At 41.0% G+C, this 13778-nt stretch overlaps 1 protein-coding gene across 1 annotated transcript; it reads right to left on the bottom strand.

The window, feature by feature from the left end:
• Positions 1 to 636: 636 nt before the first annotated feature.
• Positions 637 to 12783, bottom strand: LOC112215501. The gene is made up of 5 exons (XM_024374570.2): positions 12498 to 12783; positions 4745 to 4873; positions 4575 to 4655; positions 3426 to 3545; positions 637 to 3225 (listed from the first exon to the last, which is right to left on the bottom strand). The coding sequence occupies exons 1-5, from the start codon at positions 12600 to 12602 to the stop codon at positions 2947 to 2949; spliced, it is 714 nt and encodes a 237-aa protein (XP_024230338.1). The 5' UTR covers positions 12603 to 12783; the 3' UTR covers positions 637 to 2946.
• Between the last annotated feature and the right edge of the window lie 995 nt (positions 12784 to 13778).

Genomic DNA, 13778 nt, shown 5'->3' with positions numbered 1-13778 from the left:
TTGCCCAGACCACATCAATGATCTTCAATCATGGTCCTGGACCCCACAGGCTGCGCAGGCTTTTGACCCAGCCCGGCACTAACACACCTGTTTCTACTGTTCTTGACGAGGCTCATGGTGGTTCATTTAGCTGAATCAGTGTGTTGGTGTTGGGCAGGAACAAAAGCCTGCACACACTGCTGCCCACCAGTAAGACTGTAAAGACATCTACCCAACTCATGATATGGGTAAATAATAATTTTACACTATAAGGAACTCATCTAATTTCATACATATCATTAATGTTATTGTAGTCATCTTTATATTGAGCTGTATCGAAAGATCTTAATTTGTGTCATTTTAAAGAACTTGCAATGACTGTAAATGCACCCTGATGCAAGCATTATTTAGATGATATGCAATGCTTACCTGACTGGATAGGACATTCCTATGCTGGAAAATGACTGTCGGACTTCCGTCCTGAACATTTAACAATAAACATTTCTAAAGAATCTTCTGTGTATTAGTCATTCAACGTGTGTGTGTGTGTTGTCATCTTTAGCTAGGGAAAAACAGCAGACTGGTTGTAGGTGTCCCTTAAGTTGCGGGTTAGTTGGTCTTTAAAGAAGGAATACACCATAAAAGGTATTTGCAGTTGAATATAAAATATATTTGCAGTTGAATATAAAAATATATTTGCAGTCCTTGGTAGAGTATAATACATAGCATACAGTACATGGATAACACAATCAGCCTGATATCTGTTTGTTCTCTTTTTGTTATCCATGTCATACACCATTTGGTGGCCAGCCCAAATGGGCTTATTATTAGTTCTATAGTTTCCATAGCGCCCCAGTAGCAACCTAAGCAGAGAGATCCTGTAAATATGAACATATTTCATCATTTGTAAGTGTTTTAAATATATATTTTTTATCAGCTGTTTTTTTTTATAACATTGAGTTTAATTGCATATCCATGGGGATTTTAACCCACAGATTTGAAGATGGACCGGCAGGTCCACTCTTTTTGGCTTGGCTAGCTAGTTAGCTGGCACATTGTTTTTGTTTGAATGATGCATCTAGACATTGTACCAGCTTCTTTGTTTCACCTAGCTGCTGGTTCCTGATCTTTGGAGTTTGAAAACATCAATTGAAGAGTCACCTCACACTTGAGAGGAATTGGAGTGCTGAGGCAAAGGGCTCACAATGAGGACGACTGATGCCTAGACCTGCTGGGGGTTCACCCAAGTGGGTGCCATACATTGTGAGTGAGAAGTCCAGTAGCTACATGACTTAGGCTTTCCAGAGTAGCCCTCTACATGTACGTCACCAGACTCTTCGTCAACCAACTCCCTGACCACCTGATCAAGCCATGAACTGCCCCTCTCCATCTTTGGAGGATAAATGCACTCAAAGACTTGACCTCTATTAGTTGACCTTTACTATAGCTAAGCTACTCATTTGTATTGGTTGTTTTGTTTTTCAATTTGAAGCTCTTTATATAAGACCTCATAAATTCGTACATAGGACTATACGACTGGGAAAAATCCCCTGGAATGCCCTTCCAACTCGCAATTACTAGTGGGAAACTCATCTATGATCCCTGAGCTACCACTTCTCCCACATGCTGAATTCACCTATTAAGGAAATGACCTCTAACGGCATTTTCAACAGTTAAATGCAACAAGAAACATTATTTATGAAAAGCAATCTATTCGTATTATTTTTGAAGACTATCATTCGTTTAAGCATGATAGCTATACTTTCAGTTTCTGGTTTGACGCAGCTTTCTCAACGAGTTCAAAGCATGTGAATGCATCCAACTCGATACGACTTCACAACAGGCAATTACCACCTTCCCACTTGGTTATGAATGCAACATAAGACACTATTCATCAAATACTTGAGCAACAAAACACTAAACAAAATAAAATGTTACAATATAAATGCATAATTAATCGTGCTAGCATGTACAACTACCACTTTGTCACATTATAAGGATCAGAGTAATTAATGCACATATTCTCCTTCTTCCCCAGGCTTTGAAAGTGTTATATGGCAACAGCAGAAACAGACTGGCACCCAGGCAAAACCACAATGGCAGTTTAAACTCTATTAATGTAGAGTTATAGTGGCCTAAGGATCACATCAACATCAAAACTTCTTATTTTGCTCTGACACATGCAGGGGATAATTTAAGTGCGACACAATAAAAGGATTACAGGGGTACAGTTAACACTGGAGTCAATAGGATTTCAGAATAGAAATAAATAGTACTAAAACCAACGCTACATTTACAATAAGACAACATTGGATATCATGGTGCCTTATGCTTGGAGAACTACTCTACAAAGCTTGAAATCAGGTCAAGATGAGTTTCATTCATCAAATAAGGGCTTGTGCGAAAGGCGTTGGTTGAATTTCACAGGAAGCTTTTGGGGAAGGTTTTTAGTAGCCCTATGTGGATTTCAGTTAAGACACCGACTTGAAAGCAAACATCCTTGGCGTAATAGGCTTTCAAACTGCCATTCTATAATAATAAAGCAACGCTGTCACACACCTGAGGCCAGGCTCACTGCCCAATACCACTCACTGCAGCAGAAAGAGGGACATCATGGGCTACAAGTCTCTCTACTCAAAAGTGCACTTCATTTGTACACAAGCAATCAATCATCTTTGTTTGTTTGCTTTAGCATAATTGCACTGTGCCACAGACTTATCATTACAACACTAGTTTCATCATCGCAACAGAACACCTCACACTTTGTTAGGTACCACAGAGATTTTCACCTTTGTCTATTATAATAGGATGAATATTTAGCAGACACTTTTATTCTAAGTAAGTGTCTGGCAAGACGATGCTACTTTACAGGACGTATGGTATCATAGTTACTGTAAAGAAAACAATACACTTTACAGTAAGTTTGTTGGTTCTTGGTGCGGTTAGCTCCGGGCCACGTCTCTCCTCTCATGTCAGGCCTCCATATCTTTCAGCCAGGGACATGTAGCACCCGTTCAAGCTGTCCACAAACACCTTCTGTCCACACCGTCTCCTCCTCCGCTCCATCGCCTCTGTGCTCCTCCTTCCCTCCCCTTTATCTCGTCTCTGCTGTTTCCCACTGTCCACCCTCTCCCCTCCTTCCTCCGTGGTCCCTCTGTTCTCCTCAGTTCTCTTGTTTTCCTCCTCCCTTTCTCCTCCTGACTTCTTTATATTCTGATGGTGTGCGCTCAGTCCTTGTGAACTCCTCTGGATGTTGAGAAAAGGGAACATTGACAACTCAATAATAATAATAATAATAATAATAATAATAATAATAATATGGTCAATCAATATCTATGGGCAGTAATAATACAGCGATTAGATATAAAAAGAGTATCTCAACATTTGTAAGAAAGACGTACTGTACATGTAGTGTAGTTGGCTAACTACTAATGAATGGATCTCACCTGTTTTCTAGGACAGTGGCGGCCCAGTGAGCACAGGATGTCTCTCTTGAGCCTCTCTAGCTTATAGAGCCTGATGAGTCTGGTATGGCTACACAGCATGTTGTGGATGAACTGTCTCTCCTACAAAACAATGATCAGAGTCATCTGGAGAATTAGATGGACTACAGTGGACATTCCCATTCAAGTCAACGTTCTGTGTTGGTTGTCTACTCTGGTGATGCAGTTCCTAATCTAAAATAGCAGGACCATTGCCCTGGGGTTGATCTTTGGACAGGTGAGAGATGAGAAAAGGAGCGAGGGATGAAAAGATGGAAGGAAGCAGTGGTGGAATAATTAAGATACTTTAATAGAAAATGACTCCAGTGAAAGTCTACAAGTATTTGGTTTACAACAGAAATATCAGAAGTCAATTTAATTGCTAAAATATACTTAAGCACCAAAAGTATAAATAATTTCAAAATTCCTTATATTAAGCAAACCAGACGCACCAATTGCTTTGTCATGTGTGCTCCCTCTCCGGCCTCTAGGTCACCAGGCTGCTCGTTATGTCGCACACCTGTCACCATCGTTACTCGCATCTGCGCATAATGACACTCACCTGACTCCATAACCTCCTTGATTACCTGCCCTTTATAAGTCACTCCCTTTGGCTTCTTCCCCAGTTGTCAATGTTTCTGTTCCTGGGTCTGTTGTTTGTTTAATTTATTTATTGAAGCACTCCCTGAACTTGCTTCCCGACTCTCAGCGTACATCATTACATTCTTGTTTTTTAAATTTATGGATAGCCAGGGGCACACGCCAACATTCAGACATAATTTACAAAAGATGCATGTGTATTTAGTAAGTCCACCAGATCAGAGGCAGTAGGGATGACCAGGAATGTTCTGTTGATAAGTGCGTGAATTGGACAATTTTCCTGTCCTGCTAAGCATTCAAAATGTGTCTAGTACTTTTGGGTGTCAAGGAAAATGTATGGAGTAAAAATTACAATATTTTCTTAAAGAATATAGTAAAGTAGAAGTAGTCCAAAATAGAAATAGTAAAGTACAGGTACTCCAGAAAACTACTTAAGTAGTGCTTTAAAGTATTTTTATTTAAGTACTTTACACCACTGGAAAGAAGTTTGTTCATAATATTGTAAATACTCACTTTATCCTTCTCACATTCAGCGATTTCCTTCTCCGAGCAGGTTTTATTAACCACTTTTAATGATTCCGTGATGTTGTTCTCCTATGAGTGAAAGCAGAGAGCTCCATTTTAAAGTCAATTTGGAGATCTCCATGGCAACAGGAAAACCCCTTGTCCGTCATGGTACTTACAAGGTTCTGAAGAAGCGGGTAGATGACAGTCTCGTAGTCCTCAGCGATCTCTCTCATAGTCCTGTTGCTGTCACAAGACAACACCAGAGGTAGCAGCATGAGAGAAAAGACAGAGATGCCAAGAATATTCTGTGTGTGAGAGAGAAAGACAGGCAGACAGACGGAAAGAGAGAGGTGTAAGTATACAACAGGCTTAGCATTATCCACAGTAGTTACAGACACATGGCTCATACTAAATATTATTTTGATTTATCTTGATCTACTCATACTTTACCGATCCAGGTGAGTGCCGTTACGAGACATCTCGGACCTCTGGTCTGGCAGTAGTCAACAGCGAAACTACAGACCGATTATACCGTGTTCAGGACCGGATTAAGAAATCATAGGCCTTGGGCTTAGTTTTAAAAATATATATATTATATATTATTCTCTCTGGTGTATTTTGAACATTGCGAGTTGGCTCCTGTGGTTAGATTAAAAAAAACAGTAATGAACTATTGGGCCCCTATGGGTTTGAGCCCAGCCACTGACTCACAATTGGCCAGTTACATTTATTTATTATGCAGTTTAATTTATTATTAATCAGTTACCCAAACAAAGCAGGGCCCCCCAGTTACCCACATCGGGGAGGAGAGGAGGTAGGGGGCCCATCTGACGATTGGCAGAGTTGCAGCAGGCTGTCTAAACTCACTGAGCACGGGCTCCTGAATCCTTCTAAAAAAAACATTTTATATACAGTACCAGTCAAATGTTTGGACACACCTACTCATTCCATGATTTGTTTATTTTTACTTTTTTCCACTAATATTCTACAATAGTGAAGACATCAAAACTATGAAATAACACATATGGAATAATACCACATACCACACCTTTTGCCTTGATGACAGCTTTGCACACTCTTGGCATTCTCTCAATCAGCTTCATGAGGAGGTCACCTGGAATGCATTTCAATTAACAGGTGTGCCTTGTTAAAAGTTAATTTATGGAATTTCTTTCCTTCTTAATCCATTTGAGGCAATCAGTTGTGTTGTGACAAGGTAGGGTTGGTATACAGAAGATAGCCCTATTTGGTAAAAGACCAAGTCTATATTATGGCAAGAACAGCTCAAATAAGCAAAGAGAAACGACAGTCCATCATTACTTTAAGTGCAGTCACAAAAACCATCAAGAGCTATGAAGAAACTGGCTCTCATGAGGTCCGTCACAGGAATGGAAGACCCAGGGTTACCTCTACTGCAGAGGATACGTTCTTTAGAGTTACCAGTCTCAGAAATCGGCAATTAACTGCACCTCAGCTTACAGCCCAAATAAATGCTTCACAGAGTTCAAGTAACAGATACATCTCAACATCAACTGTTCAGAGGAGACTGCGTGAATCAGGCATTCATGGCCGAATTGCTGCAAAGAAACCACTACTAAAGGAATCCAATAATAATAAGAAATCTGGAAATCTGTCCTGTGGTCCGAAAATGTGAGATTTTTGGTTCGAACCGGCATGTCTTTGTGAGACGCAGAGTAGGTGAACGGATGACCTCCGCATGTGTGGTTCCCGCCGTGAAGCATGGAGGAGGTGTGATGTGTGGGGGTGCTTTGCTGGTGACACTGTTGGTGATTTAGGCTCACTTAACCAGCATGGCTACCACAGCATTCTGCAGCAATACGCCACCCCATCTGGTTTGCACTTAGTGGAACTGTTATTTGTTTTTCAACAAGACAACGACCCAAAACACACCTCCAGGCTGTGTAAGGGCTATTTGACCAAGAAAGAGAGTGATGGAGTGCTGCATCAGATGACCTGTCCTCCACAATCACCCGATCTCAACCCAAATGAGACGGTTTGGGATGAGTTGGACCACAGAATGAAGGAAATGCAGCAGGCAAGTGCTCAGCATATGTATAAATAACTCCAAGACTGTTGGAAAAGCATTCCAGGTGACTACATCATGAAGCTGGTTGAGAGAATGCCAAGAGAATGCCAAGTGTGCAAAGCTGTCATCAAGTGGCTACTTTGAAGAATCTCAAATATAATATATATTTTGGTTTGTTTAACACTTTTTTGGTTACTACATGATTCCATATGTGTTATCTCATAGTTTTGATGTATTCACTATTATCCTACAATGTAGAAAATTGTAAAATGAAGGGGAAAACATGGAATGAGTAAGTGTGTCCAAACTTTTGTATATATATATATATATATATATATATATATATATATATATTTTTTTCTTACTCCCCAATTTCGTGATTATAATCTTGTCTCATCGCTGCAACTACCCAACGGGCTCGGGAGAGGCGAAGGTTGAGTCATGCATCCTCCGAAAATGATCCGCCAAGTGGTGCTTCTTAACACCTGCTCGATTAACCGGGAAGCTAGCTGCACCAATGTGTCGGAGGTTACACGTTCAACTGATGACTGAAGTCATCCTGTAGGCGCCCGGTCCGCCACAAGGAGTCGCTAGAGCATGATGAGCCAAGTAAAGCCCCCCCCTGCAACCCTCCCATAACCCGGATGACGCTGGGCCAATTGTGCACCTCCTTATGGGACTCCCAGCCACAGCCGGTAATCACACAGCCTAGGATCAAACCCCAGGCTGTAGTGACACCGCAACACTGTACCACTCGAGAGACCTCCTTGAGTAATTTTCTAATGAGACATCTTTACTTTTACTCAAGTATGACAATTGGGTACTTTTTCCACCACTGACAGTGTGCCACTGCATGCACAAACACACCCTCAAAAAGGTAAAATGATCTTGGACAGAGAAGAGAGCCCACAGACACCCACACAGCTGATTTTAAACAGTGTGTCCCTGTCACACTGATGATCTCAGCAAAACAAAACTTCAGACCTGCAATAAGATGTTCCAACCTGGGGGAAACTAACACGAGTCACCAAGGGAATGGAGAGGAGAAAGTGGATGGCAAACCATTTTCATTGGAGTTTAGGGTCAAAATCATGTCATTTCATAATGATAAATGAGGATAAAACAGAAATGTTGCAGAAAAACCTCCACAGTTCCAAACTTTTGTTTTCTAACGGGAAGGTGATGGATTCCGAGAGGCAATTATTCCTGAGAAGCTATTGTAACCAAGGACTGGATGGAGAGAACATTCTATTCTGCCCTGGCACACAGCCATGGTCAACACACAGCTAGTGTATTCAAGAGGATCAGACACCGAGAGAGGAGGGGAATGGCAAATAAATACACTTCATAAGAAAAACTACAGACTCGCTAAAGCTTCATTTTCTGTCTCCTTCACTTGGCTCATTTGGTCCGTAAGAGAGTATTACACTATCAAATTTCAAAGACAAATGTTTATAAAAAATGATCCCACCAGCTGTGGGTATTCAGAAATATTTGACTCTTCTGATTACATGAGCCATCGTTCTAATAATTACATTTTTGGTTTGGAACCATGTGAGGCATACAGACAGATGAGAGCCAAACGTGCAAACACACACACACACACACAGCTGCTTATATTGACTTAATATATTTGCCAGCGTGGCTTCAGAGGCAGTTATGTCCTTCAACTGTGAAATTGCACATTATTAATTGATTCATGCGATTCTGTTCATTAAATTTTCTTACTCATTCTGATGGCCATTAAACCAATATGGTTTCAAAGACTGCTAAAATGTTTCAGTAGCTTATCAAGTCCTTGCTTGTAAAAATATCACAGAAATTGAAATCATTTACATGAAGCAATTGAATTAGGTTATATATTTAAAACATGTGAATATACAGTGAATTCAGAAAGTATTCATACCCCTGGACTTTTTCCACGTCTTGTTATGTTACAGCCTTATTCTAAAATGGATTAAATGGAAACATATTCCAATCAATCTACACACAATACTCCATAATGACAAAGTTTAAAAAGTTTTTTTGAAATTTTAGAAGATGTATTAATTCTTTCAAACAGAAAAAAACTAATTTACATCAGTATTCAGACCCTTTGCTGAGACTCAAAATTGAGCTCATTCTGTTTCCATTGATCATCCTTGAGATGTTTCTACAACTTGATTGGAGTACACCTGTGGTAAAATCAATTGATTGGACATGATTTGGAAAGACACACCTGTCTATATCAAATCTCACAGCTGACAGTGCATGTCAGAGCAGAATCCAAACCATGAGGTTGAAGGAATTGTCTGTAGAGCTCTGAGACAGGATTGTGTCGAGGTACATATCTGGGGAAGAGTACCAAAACATTTCTGCAGCATTGAAGGTCCCCGAGAACAGTGGTCTCCATCATTCTTCAATGGAAGAAGTTTGGAACCACCAAGACTCTTCCTAGAGCTGGCCACCCGGCCAAACTGAGCAATCGGGGGAGAAGGGCCTTGGTCAGGGAGGTGACCCAATGGTCACACTGACAAAGCTCTAGAGTTCCTCTGTGGAGACGGGAGAACCTTCCAGAAGGACAACCATGTCTGCAGCACTCCACCAATCAGGCCTTTTACTCCTCAGTAAAAGGTACATGACAGTTTGCTTAGAGTTTGCCAAAAGGCACCTAAAGGCTCTCAGAACATGAGAAAAAAAGATTATTTGGTCTGATGGAACCAATATTGAACTCTTTGGCCTGAATGCCAAGCGTCACGTCTGGAGGAAACCTGGCACCATCCCTATGATGAAGCATGGTGGTGGTAGCATCCTGCTGTGGGGATGTTTTTCAGCTGCAGGGACTAGGAGACTAGTCAGGATCGAGGGAAAGATGAACGGGGCAAAGTAGAGAAATCCTTGATGAAAACCGGCTCCAGAGTGCTCAGGACCTCAGACTGGGGCGACGGTGCACCTTCCAAAAGGACAACAACCCCAAGCACACAGCCAAGACTATGCAGGAGTGGCTTCGGGACGAGTCTCTGAATGTCCTTGAGTGGCCCAGCCAGAGCCTGGACTTGAACCCGATAAGAACATCTTTGGAGAGACCTGAAAATAGCTGTGCAGCGACGCTCCCCATCCAACCTGACAGAGCTTGAGAGGATCTGCAGAGAAGAATATCAGAAACTCCCTAAATACAGGTCTGTCAAGCTTGTAGTGTCATACCCAAGAAGACTCGAGGCTGTAATCACTGCCAAAGGTGCTTCAAAAAAGTACTGAGTAAAGGGTCTGAGTACTGTAAATGTGATATTTCAGTTTATTTCATACATTTGCAAAAATGTCTACAAACCTGTTTTTGCTTTGTCATCATGGGGTGTTGTGTGTAGATTGATGAGGGGAAAAAACTATTTTGTCAATTTTAGAATAAAACTAACGTAACAAAATGTGGAAAAAGTCAATGGGTCTGAATATTTTCAGAATACATTGTACGTGTAACACAGGATATGAACCTAGATCTCCTACAGGAGCAACCAACATCCTAGACTGTTAGACCAATAGGTAATTCCCTTTTAGGATGAAGGCAGACACTGGTTTTGAAGTTCGCAGGCGGGGCTACCTCATCACATGATCATGACCGACTCAAGTCCGCTCCATTCTGTAGATGTGTGTGTGTGTCACAACATGATGTCATTAAAATTAGATTAAGTTTTAAAGAAATAATCGGTAATTTCCAGAGTCCATTTCAATATCCAATCAGCCTAGTGTCTTGATTTTGAGAAGTGTATTTTGCTTGCCAACATAGCGCTCAGAAGTCCTGTACATATAAATGTCTGCTTTGATTGATGGCTCCAATTTACACCCCCGTAATTTCTAATATTAAACTCTGACTAATGCATACAATTCAGTTAGCAGCAACACACACACACACACACACACACACACACACACACACACACACACACACACACACACACACACACACACACACACACCAAATGACCGAAAGAATGTGGGCACCTACACCAAATGACCGAAAGAATGTGGGCACCTGCTCGTCGAACATCTCATTCCAAAATCATGGGCATTAATAAGGAGTTGGTCCCCCCTTTTCTGCTATAACAGCCTCCTCTCTTCTGGGAAGACGTTCCACTAGATGTTGGAACATTGCTGTGAGGACCATTCAGACACAAGAGCATTAGTGAGGTCGGGCACTGATGTTGGGCGATTAGGCCTGGCTCGCAGTCGGTGTTCCAATTCATCCCAAAAGTGTTCGATGGGGTTGAGGTCAGGGCTCTGTGCAGGCCAGTCAAGTTCTTCCACACTGATCTCAACAAACCATTTCTGTATGGATCTCACTTTGAGCACCAGGGCATTGTCATGCTGAAAGATGAAAGGACCTTCCCCAACATGTTGCCACAAAGTTGGAAGCACAGAATCTTCTACAATGTCATTGTATGCTGTAACGTTAAGATTACCCTTCACTGGAACTAAGGGGCCTAGCCTGAACCATGAAACACAGCCCCAGACCATTATTCCTCCTTCACCAAACTTTAGTTGACACTATGCATTTGGGCAGGTAGCATTCTCCTGGCATCTTACTTTATCTTTCTAGCTGGCTAAGTAATACTAGACAGAGCCCTTTAACGTTTCTGCAATAGTTAGGAACTTAAATAAGATATGTTTCAATATGAACATCCCACATGGCCTATCTTCCCTATAGGCCAACATTAACATGCTCTCAACATACAAACAATACAGTTTAAAAATGTCATACGTCTTAGTTTCGTCGCTGATGCTACATGTCAGAGTTAATAATGTATTATAATTCCGTCCTTTCAGGTGTATAACATTACAATTGTATAGCTAATAGGCTGTGTGTTTGTAGTTCCACTGAGGTGAATGAACCTACAGCAGTTTTTTTTGTTGTGTAGAAATGCAGTAAATGAGCTTCAACTTTCCTGACCTCACTAAAACTCAAACCCTGGTAATGGCCCTGCACACACTGCATTGGGCCCTCAGTTGCTGAAGGGCCCAACATTTTTATTAGTTAACTCTAGTGCTATATTTGACCCATTTACAGGGATACTTTTCAAAAGCATCCTATCCAGGTGAAATGGAGATGGAAAACCACAATGTGAAGTGACTGACTCCCCTCATCCATGTTACATTAATGATATTTACAGTTCACCTCTTCCCTGATTTTATAGGCATATTTCTTGTGATAGGAAGGTATTAAAAAAGTTAGAACTTTCTATTTGAGCTACAGATCTACAGGCGTACGGTGTTAACCACTTTTAAAGATTCAGTGATTCCTTTACCTCTTATGAAAGGGATTTTGCTACAAGTGATTTTAGCTCTGTAGGTTATGCAAGTAGGCTGCGTAGGTTGCGTTCGAGAGAACGATCATAGTTCTATTTATATTTTTGGAACTCTCATTTTTGCAATTCATGAAAAATAAACATACAATTTAAAAATGTAATTGTTGTGTGGAAAAAACAAAGGTGGCTTGAGATCTCAATATTATTTAACTGCGGCAAAAAAGTATTTTCTTTTAACACCAGGTTCTGCTAATTGAACTTTTAAGACGGTCCCTTAGCTGCGTGTGCATAATATGCCCCAATCTAAAGTCACTTTTTGAAAACGGAACGGACAAAACAAAAGCTGTACCTTACTCTATTATCATCAGATTCGAGGCAAATCACTAACCATCCAAGGACATTGACAAGCAAACTCCGAATATCAAACCATTGTCCAAACTGAAAACAAATTGATGGTGGTAGGTTAACTTTCAGATATTTCCATATCTGAAATAGGTGTTTTACTTCGTTGAATTGAAGTCAGTTCCCAGTGAGTTATGGTATTTATAATTCTGTGAGTCAACTGAACTTCGGCTAGACTATACAGTAGCCTATTATGTTACCTACCATTTGTATGTAGGCTACCATTCTTGGTTCATATTCACAAAAAGGTGCCATTCCCACCACTCTGGCTGCGTTGTTGCGTTTTCCATACAGCAGTAAAATGTTCATGCGTTGTAGTGTTTCTTACTGAAATAAATCCCTTTATTTTCTAGCTATAATAAGCCTATAATAACTAGCCGGGCTTGTTTATCTATCAATCTCCCTGCTTGGCCAGCATGACAATATACTTAACTTCCGTCACTGACTCCAATAGCTTTCACTTTCCAGTCCCGTCTATTACAGAAAGCGCTGTAATAGCCTAATGGACTCGCTACCTAGGGTCTATGTCCGAAGTATGTCATTCCTCACAATGTGTGCACTTGTTCACTGATTTGAAAGGAAATTACTGGTATAGGAAATATGGTGGAAACTTCTACTTGCCCACACCTCCACCATTCCAATGCTTTTAGATTTGTGGAAAGTAGGTTAGTGAACGAGGTTAGGCCTACACTTCAGGGTAAATGAGATATTATTGGGACATACAGTGTGCTCCCGCTGGCACCTCTCCGGTCAAATAAGGGGTGCATTCCTCTGCCCAGGGGTTTTTGACACCTGCCAGATCTCACAGCGCCTGAATAGGTATTTTAAGTATCAGCTAACCACATATATAACAATCTGTCAGTTGATGCCAGAGTCCATGACCTCGCACACAACCATTGGTTGATGCATGCAAGGTCTGAGCAAGAGAGCGCAACCAAGTCCAAGTTACCTGCAGGCCTTGCCCTCAAGTATACCTCACTGCAGAGCGGCAGTAGTGGACAGGGCGAATGCCTCCATCACACCTAGTGTCATTGCGCAAAATGGGACGCAGCATCATCTGGATGTGTGCAACAAAAGTTCAACATTCACCTTTTGCTGCCATTTCTGTAAAGCCTTCTACACATACAGTTTGACGGATACGTTGGATAAAGCCAACGTCTGGACTACTCAGAACGCACTGCAACGCAATGTAAGGCATACAACGGTTGAACAGCTTCTATTACCAGGCCATCAGACTGTTGAACAGCCACCACTTCACATCTTAACTACCAGGTGATGAACACTCACTGACATAGATCATTTTAATATTTATACTACTGCATGTTGTATTTCACACCGTTTTTAGACACCACATATTTATCTATATACTGGATTCTTGACTTTGCTCACTAATATCTACTGCTGTACATATCATTCTTAGTTTATCTTGTGTAAATTTATCTGGTGTAGATACTTATAGATGGCATTTGGATTACTGTTAAAGTG

Source organism: Oncorhynchus tshawytscha, linkage group LG16 (assembly GCF_018296145.1).
Source record: "Oncorhynchus tshawytscha isolate Ot180627B linkage group LG16, Otsh_v2.0, whole genome shotgun sequence".
Classification (NCBI taxonomy): domain Eukaryota; kingdom Metazoa; phylum Chordata; class Actinopteri; order Salmoniformes; family Salmonidae; genus Oncorhynchus; species Oncorhynchus tshawytscha.
The sequence above is the reverse complement of the archived record's forward strand: the minus strand, read 5'-3'. Positions and strand labels throughout refer to the sequence as shown.